This window comes from Lissotriton helveticus, chromosome 6 (assembly GCF_964261635.1).
Source record: "Lissotriton helveticus chromosome 6, aLisHel1.1, whole genome shotgun sequence".
NCBI classification, from domain to species: Eukaryota; Metazoa; Chordata; class Amphibia; order Caudata; family Salamandridae; genus Lissotriton; species Lissotriton helveticus.
The window spans coordinates 2119116433-2119130745 of NC_136067.1; the positions used below are offsets into that span (position 1 = coordinate 2119116433).

Genomic DNA, 14313 nt, shown 5'->3' on the forward strand with positions numbered 1-14313 from the left:
CTAGCTAGCCCCCCAGTCTGCAGGCCCCCAACAACACCCTATAAATCCGGTCCAGGCAGTGCCTCTGACTTCTAATAAGAAAAGGTCCTTTAGTACACACACATTACTTAATACTAACAATCAATGTACAATTATATAGAATGTGGGAGGTGAAATGGGTATGGTCCCGCCTTCCTAGCAGTTTATAACCCTACCAAATATTAACCCTACAACCAAAATACTCTCCACATATCCTAGACACAATACAGTGGGGGGCAGGTATTGAATACCAGACCTACTAGCTTTGTCAGAGTGTCATCATACTAATAACAGTAGAAAGAAGTCATGATAATCCAATCCGCTGCCATTATATCACGAACAATGGCGCCATCTTACAATGGGATTCATTCGGGTGCGTAATCACTCATTATTAACTTTGTGATTATCAATAAGACATCTCACACCTCTAAGGATAGTAACCTCTTACAACGACAATGATTCGCTGCACAGGGAAGGTTGCATTTTGCACCAAAACGTGTATAAAATCCCAAGGGAAGGAGAAATCTAGACTAATTGATATGGAGTATCTGAGACTAAAAAGTCTGTGCAATTCATGATAAATAGCTGGAGGAACTAAAATTGGTATTCTTACCTAGACACCCTCCCAAATCAATGGCTCAGAATGGAATTACTAAGAGTGAGAGTAGGTATTGATCCTGCTCGAGCCAATGATAAAATAAAAAGAATTCTGATGGACCCTGACGGCGGTTGTAAATGCGGGATGGGCTTGAAATGCAATTGTTTAAACATTTTAATGGATTGCCAAAAAATGCTAGACCAACGAAAATTGTTCCTATGTTCAGTTTTCTTAAAGTATGGCATTGGGTCACGGACTCACGCAATTGAGCTCCTTATGGACATGCAGTATCTCGATATTGTAATAGCAGTGGCGAAGTTTATCCAGGCTGCTAAACAGTTATTTATGGAATACGGAATGGAGGAGTTGACTGTGAATTGATAAAGAGAAATTTCAAACTGTGTAATTTTAAATGTTTTAAATAGAAATTTAAAATGCTTAGATCGCACATGCATTAGATTGTGCTCATAAATAGAGTATGGAATTGCTTTAACAAAATTAAGGTTGATGATAGGAAAAATAGATTATTATAATGTAAGGAGACAATGAATTTGTAATATATATATTTTTTTATTTTATTTTTATTTTTTATTTTAATGATGGCTCTTTTGCAATTTTAAACAAATGCTGTGATGTATTGTGTTTTAGGTTGTTTAGGTTGTTTAAAGACCTATGGTCTAATTAAACTTACTTTTTGAACTTGCATTTTCAACCGGGGGTGCACTTCAGCCACCAGGAGTCTTTCCTCTGACCTCCCGGCCTCTTAATATTGGAAATCCTAGGGAGCCTGATTTTACTGTTCTCTCTCCTCACCCAGAGCATGTCTCCTGTCTGGGCACCGGCACTACTCCTGGACCCAGGGCTGTCCTCAGTAGCACCTCCTGGGCACAGTGCCCTCCCTGCCTGCCCTATCCACGTCCCCTGCCCTCCTCTGGCCACTTGCAGAGCCCCTCGATCACAGGAAGTCAGCCCTCCCTCCCTCAGGAAGTCACACTCTCTGGGGGAACCCTCCAGGACCCGCTTCAGAAGGTCCATCCCTCTACTGACCCAAGAGGTTGCAGGAGGGCATTGCCACCATCCCTCTACTGTCCCAAGAGGGTGCAGGAGGGCAGTGCCACCAGCCCCGGAGCAACAAATCCTAGACCCTGGGTCACAGCAAAAGTTCACAAGCCCTGAAGTCCATCTTTGGAGGAATCAGGGGGTTTATGAGGCTTTGTTTCCCCAGATCTAGCCTGTTCTCAAAACTCATGCCCTAGTGCAGGGGTTTTAAATGGGGTGGAAAAGTTCCTTAAACTTGGTACCTCTGCCATATCGTCACTCTACCCTTGCCAACCTTCCTGCACAGCATTTTTGGAATTTCCAAGGTTTCTATCTGTAGAGTGTAGCCTTTCCTGAGACTTGCTCCAGTGTAGCCTTTCCTGTGACTCGCTCCAGTGTAGCCTTTCCTGAGACTCGCTCCAGTGTAGCCTTTCCTGAGACTCGCTCCAGTGTAGCCTTTCCTGTGACTCGCTCCAGTGTAGCCTTTCCTGTGACTTGCTCCAGTGTAGCCTTTCCTGTGACTCGCTCCAGTGTAGCCTTTCCTGAGACTCGCTCCAGTGTAGCCTTTCCTGAGACTCGCTCCAGTGTAGCCTTTCCTGAGACTTGCTCCAGTGTAGCCTTTCCTGTGACTCGCTCCAGTGTAGCCTTTCCTGAGACTTGCTCCAGTGTAGCCTTTCCTGTGACTCGCTCCAGTGTAGCCTTTCCTGAGACTTGCTCCAGTGTAGCCTTTCCTGTGACTCGCTCCAGTGTAGCCTTTCCTGTGACTTGCTCCAGTGTAGCCTTTCCTGTGACTCGCTCCAGTGTAGCCTTTCCTGTGACTTGCTCCAGTGTAACCTTTCCTGTGACTTGCTCCAGTGTAGCCTTTCCTGTGACTTGCTCCAGTGTAGCCTTTCCTGTGACTCGCTCCAGTGTAGCCTTTCCTGTGACTCGCTCCAGTGTAGCCTTTCCTGTGACTCGCTCCAGTGTAGCCTTTCCTGTGACTCGCTCCAGTGTAGCCTTTCCTGAGACTCGCTCCAGTGTAGCCTTTCCTGAGACTCGCTCCAGTGTAGCCTTTCCTGAGACTTGCTCCAGTGTAGCCTATCCTGTGACTCGCTCCAGTGTAGCCTTTCCTGTGACTCGCTCCAGTGTAGCCTTTCCTGAGACTCGCTCCAGTGTAGCCTTTCCTGTGACTCGCTCCAGTGTAGCCTTTCCTGTGACTTGCTCCAGTGTAGCCTTTCCTGTGACTTGCTCCAGTGTAGCCTTTCCTGTGACTTGCTCCAGTGTAGCCTTTCCTGTAACTTGCTCCAGTGTAGCCTTTCCTGTGACTTGCTCCAGTGTAGCCTTTCCTGTGACTCGCTCCAGTGTAGCCTTTCCTGTGACTCGCTCCAGTGTAGCCTTTCCTGTGACTCGCTCCAGTGTAGCCTTTCCTGTGACTTGCTCCAGTGTAGCCTTTCCTGTGACTCGCTCCAGTGTAGCCTTTCCTGAGACTTGCTCCAGTGTAGCCTTTCCTGTGACTCGCTCCAGTGTAGCCTTTCCTGTGACTCGCTCCAGTGTAGCCTTTCCTGTGACTTGCTCCAGTGTAGCCTTTCCTGTGACTTGCTCCAGTGTAGCCTTTCCTGAGACTTGCTCCAGTGTAGCCTTTCCTGTGACTTGCTCCAGTGTAGCCTTTCCTGTAACTTGCTCCAGTGTAGCCTTTCCTGAGACTTGCTCCAGTGTAGCCTTTCTTGTGACTTGCTCCAGTGTAGCCTTTCCTGTGACTTGCTCCAGTGTAGCCTTTCCTGTGACTTGCTCCAGTGTAGCCTTTCCTGTGACTCGCTCCAGTGTAGCCTTTCCTGTGACTTGCTCCAGTGTAGCCTTTCCTGAGACTTGCTCCAGTGTAGCCTTTCCTGAGACTTGCTCCAGTGTAGCCTTTCCTGTGACTCGCTCCAGTGTAGCCTTTCCTGTGACTCGCTCCAGTGTAGCCTTTCCTGAGACTTGCTCCAGTGTAGCCTTTCCTGTGACTTGCTCCAGTGTAGCCTTTCCTGTGACTTGCTCCAGTGTAGCCTTTCCTGTGACTCGCTCCAGTGTAGCCTTTCCTGTGACTCGCTCCAGTGTAGCCTTTCCTGTGACTTGCTCCAGTGTAGCCTTTCCTGTGACTTGCTCCAGTGTAGCCTTTCCTGAGACTTGCTCCAGTGTAGCCTTTCCTGTGACTCGCTCCAGTGTAGCCTTTCCTGTGACTCGCTCCAGTGTAGCCTTTCCTGTGACTTGCTCCAGTGTAGCCTTTCCTGTGACTCGCTCCAGTGTAGCCTTTCCTGTGACTCGCTCCAGTGTAGCCTTTCCTGAGACTTGCTCCAGTGTAGCCTTTCCTGAGACTTGCTCCAGTGTAGCCTTTCCTGTGACTTGCTCCAGTGTAGCCTTTCCTGTGACTCGCTCCAGTGTAGCCTTTCCTGTGACTTGCTCCAGTGTAGCCTTTCCTGTGACTCGCTCCAGTGTAGCCTTTCCTGAGACTCGCTCCAGTGTAGCCTTTCCTGAGACTTGCTCCAGTGTAGCCTTTCCTGTGACTCGCTCCAGTGTAGCCTTTCCTGTGACTTGCTCCAGTGTAGCCTTTCCTGTGACTCGCTCCAGTGTAGCCTTTCCTGTGACTCGCTCCAGTGTAGCCTTTCCTGAGACTTGCTCCAGTGTAGCCTTTCCTGAGACTTGCTCCAGTGTAGCCTTTCCTGTAACTTGCTCCAGTGTAGCCTTTCCTGAGACTTGCTCCAGTGTAGCCTTTCCTGTGACTCGCTCCAGTGTAGCCTTTCCTGAGACTTGCTCCAGTGTAGCCTTTCCTGAGACTTGCTCCAGTGTAGCCTTTCCTGTGACTTGCTCCAGTGTAGCCTTTCCTGTGACTCGCTCCAGTGTAGCCTTTCCTGTGACTTGCTCCAGTGTAGCCTTTCCTGTGACTCGCTCCAGTGTAGCCTTTCCTGAGACTCGCTCCAGTGTAGCCTTTCCTGAGACTTGCTCCAGTGTAGCCTTTCCTGAGACTTGCTCCAGTGTAGCCTTTCCTGTGACTTGCTCTAGTGTAGCCTTTCCTGAGACTTGCTCCAGTGTAGCCTTTCCTGTAACTTGCTCCAGTGTAGCCTTTCCTGAGACTCGCTCCAGTGTAGCCTTTCCTGTGACTCGCTCCAGTGTAGCCTTTCCTGTGACTCGCTCCAGTGTAGCCTTTCCTGAGACTCGCTCCAGTGTAGCCTTTCCTGTAACTTGCTCCAGTGTAGCCTTTCCTGAGATTTGCTCCAGTGTAGCCTTTCCTGTGACTCGCTCCAGTGTAGCCTTTCCTGTGACTTGCTCCAGTGTAGCCTTTCCTGTGACTTGCTCCAGTGTAGCCTTTCCTGTGACTCGCTCCAGTGTAGCCTTTCCTGTAACTTGCTCCAGTGTAGCCTTTCCTGTGACTCGCTCCAGTGTAGCCTTTCCTGTGACTCGCTCCAGTGTAGCCTTTCCTGTGACTCGCTCCAGTGTAGCCTTTCCTGTGACTCGCTCCAGTGTAGCCTTTCCTGTGACTCGCTCCAGTGTAGCCTTTCCTGAGACTTGCTCCAGTGTAGCCTTTCCTGTAACTTGCTCCAGTGTAGCCTTTCCTGTGACTCGCTCCAGTGTAGCCTTTCCTGTGACTCGCTCCAGTGTAGCCTTTCCTGTGACTCGCTCCAGTGTAGCCTTTCCTGTGACTTGCTCCAGTGTAGCCTTTCCTGAGACTTGCTCCAGTGTAGCCTTTCCTGAGACTTGCTCTAGTGTTGCATTTCCTGTGACTCGCTCCAGTGTAGCCTTTCCTGAGACTTGCTCTAGTGTTGCATTTCCTGTGACTCGCTCCAGTGTAGCCTTTCCTGTGACTTGCTCTAGTGTAGCCTTTCCTGAGACTTGCTCTAGTGTTGCATTTCCTGTGACTCGCTCCAGTGTAGCCTTTCCTGAGACTTGCTCTAGTGTTGCATTTCCTGTGACTTGCTCCAGTGTAGCCTTTCCTGTGACTCGCTCCAGTGTAGCCTTTCCTGAGACTTGCTCCAGTGTAGCCTTTCCTGAGACTTGCTCCAGTGTAGCCTTTCCTGAGACTTGCTCCAGTGTAGCCTTTCCTGTAACTTGCTCCAGTGTAGCCTTTCCTGAGACTTGCTCCAGTGTAGCCTTTCCTGTGACTCGCTCCAGTGTAGCCTTTCCTGAGACTTGCTCCAGTGTAGCCTTTCCTGTAACTTGCTCCAGTGTAGCCTTTCCTGTGACTTGCTCTAGTGTAGCCTTTCCTGTGACTCGCTCCAGTGTAGCCTTTCCTGTGACTCGCTCCAGTGTAGCCTTTCCTGTGACTCGCTCCAGTGTAGCCTTTCCTGAGACTTGCTCCAGTGTAGCCTTTCCTGAGACTCGCTCCAGTGTAGCCTTTCCTGTGACTTGCTCTAGTGTTGCATTTCCTGAGACTTGCTCCAGTGTAGCCTTTCCTGTGACTTGCTCTAGTGTAGCCTTTCCTGTGACTCGCTCCAGTGTAGCCTTTCCTGTGACTCGCTCCAGTGTAGCCTTTCCTGTGACTTGCTCCAGTGTAGCCTTTCCTGTGACTCCCTTTCTGTGACTTGCTCCAGTGTAGCCTTTCCTGTGACTTGCTCCAGTGTAGCCTTTCCTGTGACTCGCTCCAGTGTAGCCTTTCCTGTGACTTGCTCCAGTGTAGCCTTTCCTGTGACTTGCTCTAGTGTAGCCTTTCCTGAGACTTGCTCTAGTGTAGCCTTTCCTGTGACTCGCTCCAGTGTAGCCTTTCCTGGGACTCGCTCCAGTGTAGCCTTTCCTGTGACTCGTTCCTGTGTAGCCTTTCCTGTGACTCGCTCCAGTGTAGCCTTTCCTGTGACTCGCTCCAGTGTAGCCTTTCCTGGGACTCGCTCCAGTGTAGCCTTTCCTGTGACTCGCTCCAGTGTAGCCTTTTCTGTGACTCGCTCCAGTGTAGCCTTTCCTGGGACTCGCTCCAGTGTAGCCTTTCCTGTGACTCGCTCCAGTGTAGCCTTTCCTGTGACTTGCTCCAGTGTAGCCTTTCCTGTGACTTGCTCCAGTGTAGCCTTTCCTGTGACTCGCTCCAGTGTAGCCTTTCCTGTGACTCGCTCCAGTGTAGCCTTTCCTGTGACTTGCTCCAGTGTAGCCTTTCCTGTGACTCGCTCCAGTGTAGCCTTTCCTGTGACTCGCTCCAGTGTAGCCTTTCCTGTGACTTGCTCCAGTGTAGCCTTTCCTGTGACTCGCTCCAGTGTAGCCTTTCCTGTGACTCGCTCCAGTGTAGCCTTTCCTGTGACTTGCTCCAGTGTAGCCTTTCCTGTGACTCGCTCCAGTGTAGCCTTTCCTGTGACTCGCTCCAGTGTAGCCTTTCCTGAGACTTGCTCCAGTGTAGCCTTTCCTGTGACTTGCTCCAGTGTAGCCTTTCCTGTGACTTGCTCCAGTGTAGCCTTTCCTGTGACTTGCTCCAGTGTAGCCTTTCCTGTGACTCGCTCCAGTGTAGCCTTTCCTGTGACTCGCTCCAGTGTAGCCTTTCCTGTGACTCGCTCCAGTGTAGCCTTTCCTGTGACTTGCTCCGGTGTAGCCTTTCCTGTGACTCGCTCCAGAGGTCTGGCTACCCTCCTTAGTTTCTGGGGAGGTTGACACTTCCCTGGCCAGGCACAGAGTGAACAGGAATTGGCACGCGCAGATTCCGTTCCTGCCCGCCCCTCTCCCAGGAGCAGGTGTCATTATGGCTGATGGCCCCATTGTGTGGAGAGCCCTTCGATCCTCCAACTGGCCAGCAGATACCTGATGTGGCCCAGCAGGGAGATTCAAAGGCTGAATCGAATTACAGACTGAGCCAGAGAAAATGATGAGTCTTGAAGGGCCACAGTGTGTGCAGACATCTGGAAATTAACACCAGATCTGCATTCGGTATCCTAGTTCACCATGAGGACAGGCCATGATGGAGCAGCGGCCCTCTCAAGATGCCACGGCTACCTTCAGGGTCAAGCCTAGTGCTCTTACAAGGGCTTGGAGCTACTCATCGGTGCCGCTAAGGGCTTCAGCCCTCACCCTCGCTGTCCTGTTTGTATTCAATGGTTTCAGGGTTAGGAAGTGAGCTGAGTGGCTGTGAGGCTGCAGCCTGTCCTCGCCTGCTGATCAGATCACATACTCTACGGATTTTCTGTTTTGATCCAGTTGATTTTGAGGTGTCTAGATAGCCCTGTTTTGCAGAAGCAAAAATGAATGTTTTTTTCTCTCAAGAAACAACATGCAAACATTAATTATTGTTGCCACAAAACATCACTATTGTTTACAAAAAAAAATGGCACAGCCTTGTAATATTTCACATGTGCTAATCTTAGCCTCTTTGCAAATCAGCATCAGCCAGGCTCCTTAGGGAACCTGGACCCTGGTTTCTAGGATCCTCACATTACACACTTGGGACCTCATCCCAAGTTCTATACTGCTGGGGTCATGATAAAAGGTCATAGAATTTTACCAGTACCTTGTGGTAAGTCCAAACCAGTAATGTGCAATTAGAAGTTAAACCCCCTGGAATGAGAACAGACCTGGGTGGTAAGTGTATGTGCATCTGGGTAAGGGGGATTGGGGTTTCTACAAGGGTGGGGGAGACAGGGAGAGAAGAGTAATGCGCGTTCTGTCTGCGCCTACATCTGAAAAAACTGGACTCTGAAAAACTGACCTACCCAGAGTAAGATGGAATGATACTCCATGAAATAATTCTGCCCCCTTTGACTCATAAAGAGAGTCTTAATGACTGATCTCTACACACTGACAACAGGTGTTACTACTTAATTTAATGGTACAAATGTTATCAACCTGGGAAGAATGAAAGTTTGAGGAAACACAGAAACATTACAATGAATGGATTAGTTTGCAGAGCTGAGCACATATACACACATGCACGAGACAACAGAGGCGTAGCTAGAGCTTGTGGGGCCCGGGGCTATCCCTCAGATTGCCGCCCCTGGGGGGGGTGGGTGCGGAGGAAATGGACGCGAGCACTTGAAAGAGGTTCGAAAGACACGTAGTCTCGCCACTAATAGTTACCTTGCTCATGAAAGTTACATACACATACATGACACGGTCCAAGGCTACACAGTTGAATACACCGGTGACTGGCAGTACAAAAGAGAACACACAGACTGCATGATCTAAACACCGAAAAACTGCATGTGACATCCATCAGAGAGCTGCGTGAACAATTACCTGGTAATCCCCTCAGCACAATGCAAACATGCACATACATGACACTGTTCAGGGATCCATCATCTACAGCTGACATTAAATGACCATTCACCATGGTCCCTCCCATTAAAGCAGTGCACTATGTGATCTGCATGGTACATGTTCTTTGCAGCAGGCACATTAACCCTCTGTGCTACCTTTCCAGGAGTCAACTCTTCCACTAGACAAAACTCCGATCTCTCTCTAGGAAGAACATTAATCACCAACTGTTTTATTGTTTCTAAAAATTGCTGGAGGCCAGGAAGGAGGCAGCAAGTTTTTTTTAACCATAATATACTTACAAACACTACGCACCCACCCGGAATAGGTACCCAGTGTGGACACACAGTTCGCACCGCCCTAACCTGCTCAAGGTGTTGTAATTTGGCAGCGATCGGGGTTAGCATCTAGCTGAAGCCGTTTTGTATTTCGGCAGCCATCTTGTCTGCCATGTGCTGCCACGTGCTCACCATGTGCTTTGTCCTCCCTTAGTGTTGTTTGCACTTGTAATCTGCCTATGAACACGTTATATTTAGTCTCTTCTACTTTGCACATGCTCAGTTGAGCTTGCAGCTGTCTATGCAGCTGCCTCTAGTCTGTAACTGTCAGGATGTGTTTACTAGAATTAGCAACTGTTAGCTCCTCCCTCTTGTTGACTGTGCATTTTCTGTATGACCTTATATGTACATAAAACTGTCTTTTTGTACTTGGACCGCCTTCTTTTGAGCCCCTGTGTGGGTATAAAAGGTCCATGTTCCTTCTGTTCAGTGTGCTACTTCATACACTACCGAAGGGTGTTGTGTGAATGTAGTTCCACCTCATGAGGTTAATAAATATTGTGTTTTATATTCCAGTTTCCGTGCCAACTTCTATTCTATTAGTCTGAGGACTTGTGCAGAGAAGGGCGAACCCCTAGCACTGGTAGGCCTTGCTGAGGCTCACCACCACAAAGGTTCATGTGACCTCAGTGATAGAGACACAGTGACTGGATCACTGTTGCTCTAGGGTGTGCTGCTTCGTAGGCCTGCCCGCAAGACTGGAGATGAACTTCAGTATGGATAGTGGTGGGCAGGCCTTCAAGGTTAATCCACAATTTACACCACTTGGGTACACATGCTTATGCTAAGACATCAAGCCTTCTAAGGTCTAGCATGGGAATATGCTCCCTCAGTAGAGTGGTCTGGTCATGAAGGCTGAACCCGGTTCCCCAGTTCCGAATTCGACAGCTCTGACCATAGTGACACATCCTCTCCCCCACTGAACACCATACTGCCCCACTGAGAGAAACTCGCACTGCCTTCAGCTACAACCTATTTGTGCCCGTTATAAACACTTGGTTGTGGCTCAATTCAAAATATGCTGCCTAAAAAAAAAAGTAAAAACAAACACTCATAGGGAATGCAAGATTAAGTAAAGCATGTGAAATGTAAGCAGAAACAACATGGTGACCTTAACAATCTCTTACTCACTATTCAGAAATCAGCGCGTGGTTTTACCTGAAAAGTTAAGGACATGACTACAGGGCCCTGAAGTGAACCGTTTCAATGTCCCTTGCTTATATCCTTACAAAACGCAAGCAGTATGGTTTAAAAAGAACACATCCATAAACACAGAGCCATGGTACACATTTTGTTTTCAAATCCACCCATCAACCAGGTATTGCAGTACCTCCATGAATGGTACTCTTCTCCACTTGGGGAAAAATGCTGTTCAAAGAAAGACGAGAAAACAAAAGTAGCGCTTCACTGCAAACTCTGTAAAGTGAGGCTGATGTATTTGGATGTGAATAAAACCAATCTGGCCACTTTGCAACCACTCTGTCTTGCTTTATTTAGTTATGTATTTATTTTTCATATTTAAAACCTTCTATTTCTCTCCATCCCGCTGCACTTTGGAATAGAAAAAAGTCAGAAAAAGGGCATTTCCTGCAAGAGGGTTTTTCTTTTTGGATGCATTTCACAGGGAAGCAACTAAATGAAAGAAGGAAAGAGAGGTTGTGAACCGTTTCTTCAAGTCACGGTTTTCAGTAAGTGAGGAGTGTTAGAATTGGGGGGTCTCTAGTTGGCACAGGTAGGTACTTGTGACAAATAGGGACCCTCTCCTCTAGTCAGGGTAAGGGGGTACACGGCTAAAATAACTCCTGCTCACCCACTTGGTAGCTTGGTACGAGCAGACAGGCTTATCTCAGAGGCAGTGTGTAAAGCCTTTGTGAACACATACAGTAATCCAGTGACAACACTACAAATGGACACCACACAAGGTTATATAAAAAATAAGTATTCTTTTATATAGAGTTATCACAAGACCATAAACGACAAAAATAATCCACAATACTATTAGAATTCAAGAGTTCTGGTTAAAAGGCTTAAATCAAAATTCTGTGCGAGTCGGTATCCCTCTCTGGCTACAGCATTGCTGAAATAACACAGTCTAACAAATCCAGCGGACCGCGTCGATCCGGGCCCACTCAAATGTCGACTGTCTCAGTCACAGTACCTTTTACTTGATGCGGCCGGCACGGACGTGCAAGCCGGTTCCGGTGCTTGTCGCGGTGCAGAAAAGAAAGCGTTGCAGGTCGCATTGTCCCTCAATGCGGTGCAGGAAACAGCCCGTTGACGGAGTCAGTGGGTCCGAAGCGTACGTTGCAGGGCGAGACATTGTTTGTTGCGGTGCTTGCAGCTTGCGATGCGGCAACAGACCCGGAGTCCGGGAGCTGGCGTCGATCAGTCTGGACAGCAGTGCGAGTCGGGTGGTGCGACGCAAAGCATGCAAGGCGGTGCCCAACTCCGATGCGTTCACAGGACTCAAAGTCAGCAGCAGTGACTGCGTCGGTCAGACCAGTACAAGTTGGTGTAGCGAGGCATTGCACGTCACGGTGTCCATCAGTTGCGGTGCAGGCAACGGCTCGGTGATGGCGTCAGGACGGAGTCGGTGAGCTCAGAGCTTGCGTTGTTCGATGCGGACGTTGTTCGATGCGGTGCCTACAGGACACCGGGCCGGTCGTGAGAGTCGGTCACAGCACCCTGCCTCTGTAGCCATTGAAACAGCGTTTCCAGCAGCAAACCACAAAGGCTGGTCCTGAGACTTCGATCAGGGGGCAAGCTCTCTTCCAGGCCCTTGGAGATCCTTCACAAGTTGAAAGTAAAGTCCACAAAGTTCTTTCTCCTTTCCTTGGCAATCAGGCAACCACTGTAGGCCAATCCACCAAGCAGCACTTTAGCTCAGGGATAGTCTCTCCTCAGTTGCTTCAGGTTCTTTCTCCTCAGCAGAGGTTTCTTCTTGTAGTCCAAAAGTGATCTAATTTCTTGGGATCAGGGTCCCAATATTTATACCCCAAAATCCTTTGTTCTCTGAGTGGAGAGGGGCCTGTACCCAGTCCAAACCAGTTCTGAAGTACTCTGATTACCAGACTTTTCCTTTCCTTTCACAGTGCAGGGCAGAACCATCAGACGGCCCAGAGAGGTGGAACCAGCATTGTGGAAGGCAAATACAGCCCTGGAGTACTTTGTTGACAGGATTCCTTCCCTTCTTTCAGTTTGCAGGGCAGAGACATCAGCCGCTCCCCAGGAGGTGGAGCCAGAATTGTGGAAGGCAGGCACAGCCCTATTCAAGGTTCAGTTGCAACTCCTCCCTCCCATCTAGATGCAAATCTATCTATTCGCCACTGGGCTGACTCATGCTGTCTCTTGGATTCCCCCAGCCCTGTCACTCACAAACTCCAGACAAGGAATACACAAGCTAGCAGAGGCGGGCTTAAAAGATTAGGCAAGCAAATACCTACTTTCTAAAAGTGGTATTTGCAAACACAGAATGTAAAACAACTTCACTAAAAGATGTATTTTATCATTCTGAGTCCAGGCATACTAAACTCTAATTTCTACCATGTTCTCTGAGTCGGTTAGGATTATAAAATGTAATAATTCTAACCGCCCATTCTGGCCTATGGAGAACAGGTAGTGTAGAAAATAAATGGGGGGCACTACCAACCAGAATATAAGATCCTTAAGTATTTGCCCGGCGGTGTCGCCTCTTGAACCCACAAAGAAGTTAAACTATTGAAGAGGCAGGCGCTGGAGACTGGAAGGCAGGAAACAAGGTTTTTATTCTCTCCGGAGGAGAACACAACGAAACGGACAGAAGGTATCGTTCTGAGGTGCTCTAACTGCATCCCTGAGGCCTGGCCTCTTATACACAAGTTTATCTTTTTATTGCATGTAACACATTCTCGTCGATACTTTGATGTACGGAAAGACATCCTCCGAATCCCCCCTTCCCAGCCCGTTCCCATGCAAGGTTACAGTGGGAGTCCCCGCCCCGTTCACAACAGGTGATGATCATCGCGCAGCTGGATATTCCGCCGATTCACAGTGTGTGTGGGGTTTGATCGGATCTCGTAGGGCGGGGGGCTTTGATCAACCCGGGGATCCCTTGCTGGGGGGGAAACTTTCTATTGCACGGGGAGGGGCAAGGAACAGTATCGGCAGAGCTGGGTGTCGGCCTGGGAACGAGGAAGACAAACGGGCACACGGGGAAAAGGGGTTTGCATCAAAGGGCCGGGGATCATAAATGGAAAGAAGGGAGGTGTCGCGCTGGGAACAGGACGAGGGCCTGGGGCAGAGCAGCGCTGAAGAGGGGTTTTATGATTTGCAGCAGGTGCAGGCAGGGGGGGTTGTCAGCATGCGGGGGATGCCGGCGAAGCTAGGAGTGGGAGAGAGGCGCGCTGGCTCTCGGCGGGAGCAGGGAAGCCATGGTGTTCAAAATGGCGGCTGTTTTACGCGCACAAAAAGGTTAAGGAGAGCAAGAGGGCGCCGATAATGTTGACGGTTTCAGCCTACTTTCAACAGTCCTCCCTTTTCAACATATCTAGCCAACTTGCTTACTCAATGTCAATTTTCATCAAATTCCTAACTTCGGTATCGTACAATGCTCTCATATGTTCGCTTCCAATGTCCACAGTTTTGGGAAAAATACAACTCGCACATAAAGAACACATAGGTGGCAAACATTGAATTCCTAAGCATAGGCCACATATTACAACTACGGGAATCAGGATAATGGTGAGCAGTCTCCAGCCCCAGCTCTTGACGGTGTCCCAGAACCAACCACCAAGCGACCATTCTTCTTGCTCTTGGTGAACTTCCGAAGAGAGTCTGTGAAGATGTTCGATGGCTTTGTACACTGAGGGTGAGTTGTCCGGTATGTATGTACAACAGCTGGACCCAATAATGCGGCATGCTCCTCCACGGTCCGCCAGAACCACATCTAGAACGAGGCGGTTCTGAAGAGCCACCAAACGGACCGCTTGGAGTTCGGCAGTGTTGTTGGCAAAGATGCCCGCTGTGATGTTCATGGTTGTCTCGACTGCCTGAGTCAAATGTCGGATGGCACGGCTGTTTGCCATCGGGCCCCAGAGGGGGACGAGTCCTTTCATAGCATCGAGGAACTGCGCCCCTGTTGAGTCGGCTTGCTCAACGTCTTTGGCTCGTTTT

At 49.1% G+C, this 14313-nt stretch overlaps 2 protein-coding genes across 4 annotated transcripts in view; both read right to left on the bottom strand.

Annotated features, from left to right (window-relative positions):
- Positions 1-14313, bottom strand: part of LOC144764091 (NACHT, LRR and PYD domains-containing protein 3-like) — a 337958-nt gene that overhangs the window by 206525 nt on the left and 117120 nt on the right. The gene's annotated exons all lie outside the window — the stretch shown is intronic.
- On the bottom strand, positions 1183-9379 carry LOC144761500 (uncharacterized). The gene is made up of 3 exons (XM_078646829.1): positions 9295-9379; positions 1703-5301; positions 1183-1658 (listed from the first exon to the last, which is right to left on the bottom strand). Exons 1-2 carry the CDS (start codon positions 9377-9379, stop codon positions 2732-2734), a joined length of 2655 nt encoding a protein of 884 aa, XP_078502955.1. The 3' UTR covers positions 1183-1658; positions 1703-2731.